This window comes from Vanellus vanellus (assembly GCF_965231255.1).
Source record: "Vanellus vanellus genome assembly, chromosome: 4".
Taxonomy (NCBI): Eukaryota; Metazoa; Chordata; class Aves; order Charadriiformes; family Charadriidae; genus Vanellus; species Vanellus vanellus.
This window is the reverse complement of record NC_138909.1, coordinates 56449328-56464631: the sequence shown is the minus strand read 5'-3', so window position 1 is coordinate 56464631 and position 15304 is coordinate 56449328. Positions and strand designations below refer to the sequence as shown.

General features: G+C 39.0%; 1 protein-coding gene across 1 annotated transcript in view; it reads left to right on the top strand.

Moving 5' to 3' along the window:
• The window catches only part of KIAA0232, a 70514-nt gene extending 55841 nt beyond the window's left edge, over positions 1-14673 (top strand). Inside the window, exons 7-9 of the mRNA XM_082482813.1 lie at positions 10394-10475; positions 12618-12715; positions 13673-14673. Of these exons, the coding sequence (XP_082338939.1) occupies positions 10394-10475; positions 12618-12715; positions 13673-13852 (360 nt within the window). The 3' untranslated portion in view covers positions 13853-14673. The remainder of the gene's footprint in view (positions 1-10393; positions 10476-12617; positions 12716-13672) is intronic.
• The last annotated feature ends 631 nt before the right edge of the window (positions 14674-15304 follow it).

Below are 15304 nucleotides of genomic sequence, written 5' to 3'. Positions count from 1 at the left end.
ACTGAAATTGTCTATTCTATTCTAGTCTAAAATAATTTAGTTGTGCAGGCAGCCCAGAAGTGTTGTCTGGATAGTTGTAAGATGCAACTTAAGTTTTCTTCAGCCTCCTCTTCCACATACTCAGCAGTTGTAGTATCTACATTAAGAAGGATTTTTTTTTTTTTCATTTGCAGCTGAAGAGTTGCACCCAAGTTGTGTTGTGCTATTGTAGACTCCTCAATTATAAGTTTGAAACACTAATTCATGTATGGGAAAGCTAACCTTTTTCTTGGTAAAGCTAACCTTTTTGTTGAACAAAATCGGAGTTCCTTATTTTCCTTCTTCCCCATTTGTTTCTTCTCTCATCCTCCTTTAAATTAATTGCTATTGCAGCTTCTTTTCCCAATATCAGTAAGTTGAGGTCTGCTGCTTGCACATGAGAGTCAAATTTGTGACTTTTCCAGGCTTAACTGTTAAGTTAATGGTGATGAAGTGGGTCCAAAAATCTTTTATGGAGTCTGGGAAGTTTATGGGTGTGTGCCAGGCCTTGCAAAAAGAGTCGCCAAAAAATTAATAAACTTAGACTGTAAGTCAGAATGGATTCTGGAATTACCTTTTGCCAGGAGTAACCAGAATCTAACTTCATCATGCAGTAGGACATAATGGATGAAAAAATGGTATAACACAGTTATTTGTGACAGCAAGAGTCTAAAGTTCCTTCCAGCCCTTTCCAGACCTCTTTTCTGCTCCATGAGGATGCTTGTGCTCATCTTTGCTTCAACTACTTACCCACTCAAGAAAGTAGTAAGTGTCTGGTATAAGATAAGTTTAGAGTTTGTGGTAGCTATGAGGCTTGAAAAAAAACTTTGGTACTGAGTAGGGCTCAAAAAGCTCTGGTATTTTATTTTCTTCAAGTTCCTTAGTACAAGAGGAAAACTAACTGCTTCCTTTGCTCAGGTTGCATGATTTTGTAGGCATTTTCATAGCTTCAAAATTACAAGCCACCAAGAAGGACAGAGGGCCAACAACAGTCTCGGCAATCTCAACTCCAACAAGTTAGTTTGCAATTAAGCTCTTCCTAGGGGGCTTGAGGAGCCTGATAACAACCTAAACTCAGAAAGACTAGATTAACTAGCCCTCCTGTATCTAGCTTGTCTCAAGAGGATGCATGCAGACTCTGGGTTTTTCTAAGAATGGTTAGTGTGCATCTGAAGATAATAGGCTTTTTGGCTTGAGAGCATGTGTCTAAATTTATTATTGCAGTTAAGTCTATCTGTGAAAGAAGAGGATTTTTAAGCATTAAAAAAAATCTAATGTGAAGTAAACTTTAATCAGTAAAGATGATGACTGTATCATGTACAGGAAGGGGTGCAAATATGATGCAAGTATGTCTTCTATGTGCAAACTTTTTTCTTTTTAAGAGTAATATTTATTTTCATAAGCATTAAACAAAATCAATGTAAAATACCTAGAATTAGAATGGTTTAAGAGAAGCATTCTTCCTGGACACCTCACACATACATGCATGGGAAAATGAGTTTTAGCTTGAGCAGAGGCTATGGAATTGGCTGATTAGTATAGATCAGTATTTGTAAAGGATTTTTTTTTTAAATTAAACTTCTGTGCTTCCTTTTATTGACTTACGATAAAAGTTAAAGTTATTGTTTAACTCACTGTTATTTAATATAAAGTTTGAATTGTGTTCTGAGGTACCCTGCTATTTTTGCATAAATAATGGATGTGAAAATACTAATGTAGACCACAGTGTAATAGTAAAACATTCTGGTTTGTGTCACATAAACTTGAATTATATACATGCTGTGCAATCATACATCTTTGAATACCTCTTATCTGTAAAACTGTAGGAGAATCTAGTTCAATTTCCTCCCTTTTAACCTTCTATATTAGAGTACTTCTTTTAGAATTATAGCGTATTTTGCAGCAGGAATTTGCTGATAGCTCCCACAGAAGTTCTTCAAAAGTGAATGATAATTATATACCTAGCTTTAAGATTTAAAAAACAAAACAACAAAAAAACACACCCCAAACACCACCGCCACCATCTACCCCCAAATACCCCCTGAAATACAGTCCTTTTTCTTCCAAGTAAATGCTGTTATCATTTAGCTGTGGAGTCATGGGTGGGTACACAATCTGGTCCAGTTAATGGTCTCTGAATACAACAAAGCTGAATCTCTTATTGGATATAGGCTCTGATCTAGTAGGTGTGCCCAAAGAATGCTTATACTATTGAGTCCTTGACATAGGTAAAGAGATTTGTGGGGTTTGTTGGGATCAGTACCAAACTTTTGAGGTCTGAACATGCCTAGAACAATACATTGGGGATGAGGAAGTTTTACGGGAAAAAAACCTTAAGTGTTTGTGGATCTCATGACTTCGTTGGCCTATTAGATTTGGTGAGGTACTTTGCTTTCCTGGAATAATGCCATGTAAGTGTGTAACTTATTTAGGAAGGGCTGGCAAGAAAGGAAGGGGAGTGCCTCATACAGTGGTTCTGAGGTCAATAGTATAGAAGATAATAAACCTAGGTAGTGGTAAGAGGGAGACAAAATTCAGAGGGGTAAAAATAGAGTTTACAATGACAGTATAAAAATCATGAGGAAAGCCCAAAGTTTAAACTAAGCCAATAAAACAAAGATTTGTTACACCTGAAAGTCCTAGAAGTAAATCAGAAACAGAAGAATGAATGAAGGATATTTCTGAGAGACAGAACTGACAAGCTTGGAAAGCTATGAGAAGATAATGGCAAAAAGGTATTGTTTATTCTAGTTTTTGTCATTGTTTGAATTGTTGGTGAAAAGACAATTAAGCAAAGGAGTAATACAGATAAATTACGATGTTTCAGCTAGTTGTAGGAATATTCAGCTGAATATCATGAGGAGCAGCAACTAATTTGAAAAAAAGCCTAGTAGAATACTTGTTTGAGAACGCATAAAAGGTAGAAAATATATAAAAGGCAAACACATTTCCATCTTTTTAAAGGCAAAAATGGAACTTGGGGTATTACTAGTGACTCTTAAATTCCATAAAGAAATGCTTTAAACTGTAAATGGCATGGATGCACAAGAAACTGAGAAAGTTTCTAAGTATTGGTTTGGCAAAAAGATTGCACTCTCAAAATAACAGTCAGTGGCTTACTAGAGGACAAGGGAGATGATTAATTTTTCTGGTCTGGTGTGTAAAATACATGGTTATGAAAATCCCTGATGATATCAAACTGGGAAAGTCTGCAGTTACACTGGAAGACTGGATTAGAATCAAAAGGTGGTTCAGCTGGAGAAGCGGTCAGAAAAATAAAATGCAATCCAGCTGGGACAAATACAAACTTCTAAAGAAAATAATAATCCTCTTCAGAAACACAGTGTGAGGAGTGACAGGTGAGGAAATGATGTGAAACAGAAAAGCGTCTTCAAGCAGATAAGCTGAGCATAAATCAGCAATGACACACTGCAAGACAGCAACATTGTGATATATAAATAGGAAAACCATTCTGTAACAGGGGAAGTATAAAGCCTTCTGCTGGAGTACCAGGCTTGGCTTCCATTACCTTGTATCAAGAAAGATGTCCTGGCGATACCAACACAAAGATCACTACTTTTGAAATCAAAGTGAGGGAACTGGGGTTGCTTGGGGTTTTTTGTTGTTGTTGTTGTTGTTTTGTTTTGTTTTGTTTTTTAAGATAAAAAGAGAGAGAGACAGAGAAGCTTGAAGATGAACCCAGCAGTTTTGCAGAAGCCGTATTCATAGTTAGAGGAGATGAGGAGAAAGGTGTGCTTGTCCTGTAGGCTCTGGTAAACATGAAGTGGACATGATGACCTTAAATCACAGAAAGGGAAATTGAAGAAAAAGAATTCTAACCAGAAAATTAACTTAGTAAGACTCAGTATTATAATTATAATTGAGTAAAGCTCAATTATTTTTAGGGAACCAATGGAAACTCTTTCTTGAAGAGATTTAGATTGTAGGAATAGTGCATTTTGATTCCAGCTTTGTGCAAGAATAGAGACTAGATGATCTCATAGGGTCCCTTACACATATATTTTCAGTGAAATTTGAGAATTAGGTGGCTGCCAAATAGCTTTTAAGAATATAAATCATAGAATCATAGAATGGTTTGTGTTGGAAGGAACCTTTAAAGGTCATCTAGTCCAACCCCCCTGCAGTGGGCAGGAACATCAAGTAGATCAGGTTGCTCAGAGCCCTGTCCAACCTGACCTTGAATGTTTCCAGGAATGGGGCATCTACCACCTCTCTGGGCAACCTGCTCCAGTGTTTCACCACCCTCATTGTAAAAAAATTCTTCCTTAAATCTAGTCTAAATCTACCCTCTTTTAGTTTAAAACCATTACCCCTTGTCCTATTGCAACAGGCCCTGCTAAAAAGTTTGTCCCCATCTTTCCTGTAGACCCCCTTTAAGTACTGAAAGGCCTCGTTAAGGTCTCCCTGGAGCCTTTTCTTCTCCAGACTGAACAACCCCAACTCTCTCAGCCTGTCCTCACAGGAGAGGTGCTCCAGCCCTCTGATCGTTTTTGTGGCCCTCCTCTGGACCCGCTCCAACAGGTCCATGTCTTTCCTGTGCTGAGGGCTCCAGAGTTGGACGCAGTACTCCAGGTGGCGTCTCACCAGAGCGGAGTAGAGGGACAGAATCACCTCCCTCAACCTGCTGGCCAGGCTTCCTTTGATAGCAGCCCAGGGTACTGTTTGCCTTCTGGGCTGCAAGCACATGTTGTTGGCTCATGTCCAGCTTTTCATCCACCAGTACCCCGAAGTCCTTCTCAGCAGGGCTTCTCACAATCTCTTCGTCCCCCAGCCTGTATTGATGCTGAGGGTTGCCCCGATGCGGGTGCAGGACCCTGCACTTGGCCTTGTTGAATCTCATGAGGTTCACACGGCCCTACTTCTTGAGCTTGTCCAGTTCCCTCAGGATGGCATCCTGTCCCTCAGGCATGTCAACTGCACCACTCAGCTTGGTGTCATCTGCAAAGCTGCTGAGGGTGCACTTGATCCCACTGTCTAGGTCATTGATGAAGATACTGAACAGTACTGGTCCTGATATGGGCCTCTGAGGGACACTGCTTGTCACTGATCTCCATCTGGGCATTGAGCCATTGACCACTACACTCTGGATGTGATCATCCAACCAATTCCTCATCCACTGCACAGTCCACCCATCAAATCCATATCTCTCCAGTTTAGAGAAAAGAATGTTGTGGGGGACCGTGTCAAAGGCCTTATAGAAGTACAGATAGACAACATCTGCAGCTTTTCCCTTGTCCACTGATGTAGTCACTCCATCATAGAAGGCCACTAGGTTGGTCAGGCAGGACTTGCCCTTGGTGAAGCCATGTTGGTTTTGTTGAATCACCTCCTTGTCCTCCATGTGCCTTAGCATAGCTTCTGGGAGGATCTGTTCCATGGTCTTCCCAGGCACAGAGGTGAGGCTGAGAGGTCAGTAGTTCCCAGGGTCCTCCTTTCTACTCTTTTTAAAGATGGGTACAACGTTTCCCTTTTTCCAGTCACCAGGGACTTCGCCTGACTGCCATGACTTTTCAAATATCACAGAGAGTGTCTTGGCAACTACATCAGCCAATTCCCTCAGGACTCTGGGATGCATCTCATCAGATCCCATAGACTGCTGTGTGTTCAGGTTCCTCAGGTGGTCATGAAACTGATCTTAACAGTGGGAGGGACTTTTCTCTCCCATTCCTTGCCTTGTGGTCCATCCACTTGAGAGGTGTGGGGAGAGATGTTGCCAGTGAAGACTGAGGCAAAGAAGTTGTTGAGTACCTCAGCCTTCAGCTCATCCATTGTTACCAGTTTGCCAGTCTTGCTCTTTGGGGGGTATGCTTTCTTTGACCTTCCTTTTCTGGCTGACATACCTGTAGAAGCCCTTCTTACAGTTCTTTGCATCCCTTGCCAACTTCGCTCCAGCCTTGGCTTGTGCCTTGACCTTCCTGACCTCATCCCTATGCAACCGGGCACTGTCCCTATAATCTTCCCAGGATAGCTGTCCCTGCTTCCACTGCCTCTGCATCTCTTTCTTGCCCTTTAATTTGACCGGCAGCTCTTGACTCAGCTGTGCTGGTCTCTTGCCCTCCTTTCCAGATTTCTTACACCTGATTTCTTACACATAAAGTCTAGTCTAGACTCCCTTTGTTCATTTGTGATCAGCTGCTTAAGCCAGATGTAGCTTCCCTGGGTAGCTGATGAACTAAAATTAGGATCTGATCTTGGAGTGGGACTCAATGCTGCTTTGACTTCTAAGTTATTCATGTGTTTCTTTCTGACAGTCAGGGATTGCAGAGCAGGTTCAAGGAAATTTGTACTTGCAGATTAACATGACTTTTATTTTTTCTGTGGTTGGTTATGAAGCTGTCAGTTGTAACACTTCAGATAATACTCAGATCATAATGAGGCTTAAGTGCTTATTCTGTTCAGATTCTGCAAAACTTTTGTCACTGCATCGATCCTTGTCAGCATGCATTCTCAAAGAGTAGAAATATTCAATGCTGGTGTTTTCAAATTAATTCAAATTCAAACTAATATTTCCCCCTATGCAGATCATTGATAAGATTGAAGTTGTTAGGCACATCCTATACAAAAATGTGTTGCATATTCATAAATGCTCTCCAAGAAATTTATTTGAGATTGCAAGATAAAACTATTCTTTTCTGCCAAGAAGAAAGAATAAATTCCTAATGAACTACTTGAATGAGCAATTAAGCTCTTACCCGAGGAGAAAATTTTTTTTTAATATTTATATATGTTAAAGTATAAATAAAATATTTTGGGGTTTGTGGGGTTTTTTAATTTATCAACATGAACTTCCCTTCTAATACATCTGTATACATAAGGAGAGGGTAAAGGAACCTCACCCCCCTGCCCCTCCAGATTTTTTCTACCTTGGCTTTTCCATCTGTGGATTTATCATTCGGGTAATAAAACATAATATTGCAGATGTGACAGTACCAGGTTTATCATTTTATCATACAATTGGGTCTTTTTTCTTGAATTCTGCTTTCATGCTTCTAGACCTAGTCTTTCCCAACTTTTGTAGTTGTTGTCTCCTTACCTGCCTAAATGCCCCTGTGAAAGATAGTCCTAAAAGTTGGCTTAGTATCCTACCATACAGAAACCACAGTTAAATTTTCTCTTATGTCAGCAAACCAACAGTACCACTCAAATGTGCTGTTTATCAGGCTGCCTTCTGGGCACAGTTGAAAACTGTGGTGTTGGACACGTCCCTTGCTGTAGTGAGTATGGAACAGTTCACACAATCAAAACGAGCAAAAGAGTAAAATGCTCCTCCAAGGTGCTCGTTCTGGTAGGCTCAGCTCTGCAGTCTCAGGTGTGCCCTCCGAAGTAGCTTGTCCTTTTCCCCAGATCAATATAGTATGATATTCTGCTGCACACTCTCAGTACAGCTTCATCAGCTAATGAATTATGTATTGCTTTCCATAGCAGTCTGGCAAAGAAAGCAGCAATACAATAAAACTGTGTAGAACAGTAATCTTCCTTGGCTGCTTTATTTCAAATATGTGTGTGAGCAGAAAAGGTGAGGAAAAATCTCATCGGCTGTAGGAAACAGCATTCATGGTGCAGGAAACAGTCTTTCACTTCTCTGCTTGTTTTCCCTTTTATTCAATTGTATCCTTAAAACGCTGAATTGCTTTTCCGTTGTGATGCTGGAGATCAAATACGCTGTTTAAAATGGTCATTATCAACTTAAGCTCACAAAATCTCTCCTTCATGTTGACCACTTTACTCCAGCTAGGTTACTGAGTTGTTTCACTGTAATTTGATCTTTGAAGCAGCGCTAGATTTTTTTTTTAAATTGAAAAAAACCCCAATACTTGCTTTTATTCCTTTAGAAAGTATTTGTACTGATATTGGCAAAGAATGGTTGTTCTCTGTATACCAGAGGTTTCATTTGAAATTTTGGATGAAAAACCTAAGTGGACAGACGTTTATATGAAGTTCTTAAGGTTCATTTGAGAAAAAGACACAAAATGATTTTGGAAGGAACAAATGTCAGCTAGATGCCAATGAAAGACATAAATGCTATTTAAAGTTTTGAAACTATTCTGCTCTTTCAAACTCTTATACAAACAGTAGCAAACATGAAAGTTATTTTTTTCTGCTGTTGGCTTAACTGTTGGTATGGGAGAGGTATTAGGGGGACAGAATTAGAATTGGAGTTTTAGTTTCTGTATGTAACTGCGCAATTTTGACCCAAATCTATTGAAAATTCAGACAGCTGTGGTTGAAATCAGGCAGGACCTGGGGCAGGAGACTCTTGCAAAACTATAACATTACAGTAGTGTTTGTGCTTGTGAATGCTGAAGTTCTCAAGTGATTTTACATCGCCTCAACCAGAGGCTCTAAGAGAAGCCTGAGTTGTCATATGTCCAGCTGTAGAACAAGAAAGGAAACCCATCAGCCTTCTCTCAGACCTGCAGCAAGACTGGGAGCGCAACAGCGCTGCAGTTGGGTTTGCCTTGTTGTCTTTGAGCTCTGCTTAAGAATAACGTAAAATAAATATGGATAGTTTCAGAGAGGAAAGACTTTCACTTGCAATTTCTAATACCAGTACCATTGAGAATAATAGCTATTTAGACGGGTAGCTGGAAAAATTAATAAAACTTTTCATAGAATACTGAAAACTGTATGTGAGTATGTGTAAGAGAGAAAGAGGAGGCATAAATTGAAAATGCTGTTTTAAAAGGGAAAGAATGCCAACAGAGGAAGGCAGTCATGGTACTATTCTGGAGTTGGTATTTCATATTTATTAAGAGGGAGTATTTCTTTAACTTACAGAAATTTTCATAATGAAAGACTGCAATTATAGTAAACATCTCAAGTGGGGGCCGTAGGCTGTGATGGGGAGTGTAGCCCAGGAAGCGACGCCGCCGTAGCTTGTCATACCCTGCTGCCAGCCTTAAGCTGGCTTTGCTTGTGACCCGCTGTGGTTCACCCAGTTTATCATGTGTGCGGATACGAGCGCAGGTGTGACACCAGAGACGTGGGAAACTTTCCAGCTAATAAAGCATTGTGCCTGGGGAGTTTAGATGCCTCTATCCGTAGTCAGCAGCAGAATGAGGCTTCTGTGATGGGAATGTATTTGTAAATATACATATTTCTTACTAAGTCCTGCTGCAAATACCCTTTAGCTCACTTTGTGGGGTTTTTTCTTTCTTTCTCTTTTCTTTTTTTAAAAACTACGGTTTAACTTTCTAAGAACTCCCTTTTCTGGAGTTGGGGTTTGACCTTTTGGAGGGTGGTTCCAAAAGGACTGTTCCTCAGTGTTATGAGAGGAAAGCAGCACAGGTAATTTCAATACTTATTACAGCAGAATTTCACAGTGAAAAAACTTAATCTGGCACACAGTTCTGAATAGAGTGCTCTTGAGTTGCTTATTCGGTTTGAGGGGGACTTCTGTTTATTGAGTAATAAGCATTTGTGAGTATAGGTTCTGTAGGCTGGTAGGTCTACAATAGCTTAAGGAGGAACAAAAGGAGGTTCATTAATTTTCCCTGCTTAAATGTTCTCAGATTTACAGAGGAGGAAGCTGGGCAGAAACTCAGTGTTGAAGTTCATTTGTTACTGGTTTTTAGTAGCTAGTTGCATGATAGTTTGTTCTTGAATCATTCTGGCATTACCTTTTGAAGGTTAATGGGGTTACCCAGATGCAGTTATAAAACTAGGGACATGACTGTTGTGACAAGCCTTTGCTATTTTAGCCACGTCCATTAATTTCATGAGGGTAGGGCTCTGGTAAACTTAATTTAGCATTAAAATGTGTGTGGGGGTAGTATTTAGGTATTTTTTAGTGAGTAGATGGAGATTATTTTTAGTATAAAGACAAATCTTTAATTATCCTCATAACCATTTTTACCTCATTTTGGCACATAAATTCTCTAGTTTAATTTTACATTATCCCATTGAAGGTAACGGTACTGCTTTAAACATTAAATTTTGCCACTTTTTGTTTGCCTTCTTTTCTGTTTTGTTTTACACTGAACTACTTGTCATATTGACTAATATTGTTTCATGGTATTTTCATCTCTTGGGTAGCTATCTGTTCTCTCTTGTTTTGTACTTAGATTATACAGTGTAGGGGTGGAATTCATCTTTTTGTTCTGGATTTGCGCAACTCTGTATCAACAAAGTATGAGCCTCTGTGGAGTTCATATTGATTATAAGAGTTCAGATATTGGATGTTCTATTGTAGTTTGACAGTCCTTTCCCATTAGTATTAGAAATTAAACAGCCTGACCTATAAAAAATTGGTTGTAACACCAGTTTCCTCCTTTACATGTAAGTATATTATTTATGGCATAATGAAGTGTGATCATTGTCTAAACGCTTTCCTATATTGAATACTAATCTGCAGAGAATGAGTGGCAGCCAGGAAAAGCAATGCTGGTGGGAAAAGGCGCTCTATTCTCCCCTTTTTCCTGCATCACAGTGTGAAGGTAAGAAGCTGTGCCTATTCAAACTAACTTGCTGTTGCACCTCTGTTAGAATGAAATGCTCTTTCTTATGGATTGGAATTGTTGCAGATGGATTTGAACTACCATCTGTATTTCAAAAGAAGGAAAAAACACATTAAACTTCCATAATAAATTCTCTAATCTGAGAGAGAACCGGGATGCTTCAGTTGAATTTGTAATAAATCTCTAGCATGCTTCTAAATAGTTTTAAAATGAAAGTACTTTTAAAATAGCCTTAATATTTATGCAAATTTACTTAATTCCAGAGCCTGCAATTCCAGAGCCTGGAATTAAGTAAATAGAATATTAATCTCTGACTCTGAAAATATTTTGTTACTTTTTTTAGTATGTTTCGACCTGAATAATACTTACTAGGTAGCCAGCTTTATAAGAATGTGAAAACATGATAATTACCTTTTATGGGTTCACATAAGTAACATGCCAGTTATTCAGTGAATGTGTGGAATTTCTCTCAAGATGGGAAGGAGAGGGATTTGCCTCTTGGCCACTCCTTTCACAGTGACAATCTGGGAATTTTTCTGTCCCGCACAGAGAGCAAGTCCAGGCTTGGTGGGCAGGCTGCTGGCAAGCGGAAGCAGGTGTGCTTCCAGCACTCTCTCTTGCCTCCCAAGAATTCGTAGCATCTGACAGCTGGCCCCAGCCCAGGTTAGCAGTGGGCAGGCAAGAATCCAGGCAGCTTTTTTTTTTGCCTGCATACCAATTTACCTTTTCTGGGGAGAAGGCAGGAAGCTAAATAAGAACGTTGTGTATACCGAATTTACAGGCTGGCTGATGCTTTCTGTTGGCAGAGGCTCAGCGCAATAAACTTTTGATCAGAGACCTGTTTCCTTTAACAATCTGGAAGTGGATTAGCCAGTAATCATTACTGAACTGTTTTTGGAGTGCACCTTAAAGTGTAACCAACTAAACTGTGTTCTTGGTGCCTAAATGCCCTTACTTTGGTGTTTAGGACAGTTTGGGTTACTTTCAAGAACATCTTAAATTTACTTCACTCCCGGCTACAGAAGTGTGTTTGCACAGTGAGAGAGAATAGATTGATGCCTACAGGACTTTGATTTGCCTACAGGACTGGTCACAGAACCTCCCATGTTAGAAAAATAATCAGTATTTACAAACTAAAGATATTTAGTGTCCTTTTGTAAAGTTGTGGGTTTTTTTTTTTTTTCGTGGTGACAATTGCAGAGGTATTATTGGTCTAATAGCAAATGCAGTGACTCGCACTTTTGAGTACATACTTTACACGGAGTAATCCGTGAATTCCTGAGAGTGAATTTTGTCATCTTTTTGCTGACATCTGCTGGTGAACCTGCATAACTATGCAAGGGTTTCACCGCCTTACTTTGTCAGAGGAAGACAGAATACATGGTATAAAACACGATGAAGTCCAGAACCTGCTTGATATGCTGGCAGAATTTCTGTGAAGTAGAATAGTTCCAGAATTTCCTCTTTTAGGTGAAGTTTGGCAAAACCAGAGCTATGTCATGAGAGCTAATGTTATTCTTTCACAAATCTTTACCTTTATTCAGTTTTCTGCATGGGTATTTTTTCTATATGAATATTGATGCATGTGATCCATATATATCTGTGTGATAAATGTTGATATTATATATGGAAATTTGCTCTGGTAAGTAGAAACCACAGCCATTCATGTCAACTTTTTTTTTTTTTTGAGCTTCAGTCAGGGTGAAGCTGCTGTTGCAGTATATTTCGTGTGGGTATAGAAATAGAAATGACCTGGAACACCATGCAGTATCAGAGTTGAAAAACGTACTGAACCATTTGTAATAAAAGAGTAATTCTGGCTCTTTGTACCTTACTATTTTAGATGTTTTCATTAACTAAGTAGCTTCTTTTTAAAATTTTATTATTATTTGCTTATTCAGGTAAGATTTGATGGAGCTTCTGTAAGATGTTATGCTTCTCTCCTTAAGGATGTCAAACTATAAAATCCCCCACAAGCACAGAGTTTACATGGCTTAGAGTGTAAATTTTAAGAATACTTGTCTAGATGCTTTCATTTTAGCTAAATGTAAATAACAGTGTTCCTCAATTCTGTTTTTTCTTCCTTTTTCCTCTGAAACACCCCCACAAACACAATGTCAGAGTGTTACACAAATGCCAAGGGAGAGAATGGTGTAGGAGAATTTGCAGATGTAAAGGAAATATCCAATGATGATGAACATCTTTTAGATTTTAATATGGTAAGTTTGTCATTGGTTTGGGGGAGGAGTTTGTTTATCTTGTAAGGGTGTGCTACCACCTCTTTCTTTTCATCACAGTTTTCAGTCTGGCCTCAAATGAAATTCCTACAAAAATCTTCAAAAGCTTTTCCTTCCTTACTCTCTTTTTTAATCTCCTCTGTCTTAAGAGGTCTTCTGAAAGCTCCTCAGTACTTTGGGTAGTACAACCCTTTGTAAAAACAGTTGTACTTCTAGTAGTTAAGCAACCTCAGTTTCCTTTGGTAAGACTTGGCTTTTGCTTGTCCTCTGTGTTAAACATGAGTCTTTCTTTCCTCAGCTTCTAATTTCAGTAAGCGTAGAGTGGGCTGATGTGCACTGTGAAGGCAGAAAGGAGCAGTAAAGGCGTAAACATAATGTATGCTGAATTCTGTCCTGCTTATGAACAAAAACCTGATTTTTTGCTGTAGGGAAGATCTTTGTGTACACATGCACTTACTGGTATACTTTTAAACTTTTAGTGATGATAGCACTTAAATGTACACTGTGCCACGCTTCCTATTGCTTTACTGATTCAGCTGAAAATATATTGGTTTTGCTTGAAGTTTAGTCAGATCTGTGCTGTGTTTTCTTGGTGTTTAATACTTACTACCAAAGTTTGGAGATAACTTTTACAGTAACCTTCTAACATCGTGACCTGTGATAATGATGCATTCTCACTGAGTTCGCTTTTGATTTTCTCGCTGTTTTGTACAAATCCTAAAATTAAGGAATAGGGGAAAATAATAAAAGCTTCACCTTTTTTTCCTGCTGTTCTGCAGTCCTTTCTACATAGTGGACTAAGTCAGGAAAGAGGAGGACTTGCCCTGTAATCGTGACATCTCTCTTGAACAACTACAAAGCTATATACCCTCCCAGCTCAGAGAAAAGCTAGCATGTTCTTTCTTGTTCCCCATCAACACTTTCAGTTTAAATCCTTAGGTGTCTTCTGTTTATGAAGCAAGATGTGCAGATGATATAAATGCTGAGGCAAAACCAAATGGCTTCAGGAAGAAGATCTACTCCAGTGATAGCTCCAGCTCTGAAGACACAGCTTCAGAAGGTGGAAGTGAATGGGCTGATCCGTGTGAGGAGGAGCTTTTTTCTCGAACTCAACTATAAAAACTGCAGAGTAGAACAGATGATTTAAAAGTAACATGAGATGGAAAACTATCCTTTTTGAGGGTCTGTAGCTCTAAAACAACAACTTGAGTTTCCTCTTCAGTTAATGGATTCAGATGTGTATTTATCTTTCTCTTCTTGCTTATTTTATAGATGAGGACACAGCTGTCCTGTTGAAGATTTTTTTTTTTTTCCCCCCCAAAAAATACTGTTAAAATTCTTGGCTATTTGAACTAGACTAGATTGTGTTGTCAAATCAAGAATGGATGTGCATGTGCTTGTCTTAGTAGTACCACTGCTTTTTTGCATCTTAATTGCAGTTATTTTCATTCGTAACTGTAGCCCTACCACTATTACTATCTTCTTAGCATCGCAGTGTCTACAACTACTTCTGCTATTCAGAGACTTCAGCTTTCTGCACATTAGGCTTTGTTCTTTAAGAACTGGGAGATAAATACTTAACACTGTAATCTATCAGTGCCTTTCTGAATGCAGGAGAAAAGCATGAATGACTTGTCCAGTCTTCATTCAGTAAATCTCATAACTTTGAAGTAGGAACAACAGGGTTGTGCTTTAGAGACTTACAGAAACTGTGTTTTCTATCCTATGATTCCCCCCTCCCGCAAACCAACACTGCGGATACCATGGTTTGTATTTTTGCTAACTGGAGAAGCCAAGGATTTTTTTGTAGGTATGGAGGCAATGTGGGTTTTTTTTTTCCCTTTTTTCTTTTTTTTTTTGTCCTTTTTAGCAACTTGCCAATGTGGGGCAGAAGTTTAAAAAGTAACACCAAAAATAATAAACCACTGGGGTGATGTGTGGATTGTTGTGAATTTTGTAACGAGTAATGAGAATGTTGTCTTGTTGCAGATGATGGCATTCATGTAAGCTGCAAAAGCGTCTCGTACTGAACTTGAGTCTGAATGACTGAAACTATCTAAAATGCTCAGAGCGTTCAATGTTTTAAATGCAAAGGGTCAGTGCTTCACTCGAAAGAAATCCTGTGGCTGCTGCAGTTAGCTGCTGTTGTGGCTGTAATTTAGTAAATCTCGTAGTTCATTTTGTGTTTCTGAGAGAATGTGTGGGGCAAGTTACGTGTGTGGTGGGTGGGGGTAGGGAAGGTGATGACTTACAGCATACATGTGTGATTGCAGTAGTGATTGTTGCTTTATGTGACTTGCTTTTAAATTTTACTTTGTTAACTTAGTCAATACATTGTCAAGTTGCATCTGTACGAGACTATCAACTCCTTGTGCTTTTAACACATTATGCAAAATGTATAAGCCAGGAGGAGCAATATTTGCAAAACTAAACATTCTAAGTTTTTACCAACTCTTAGTTTATAAAACAACAACAACTAACTAGTCTACACAATAGCAGCATGTCTATAACATCAGGAAGTGCAGGAAGTCCAATGCTGACTTGAAAAGCTTAACCATTAATTTTGACAGG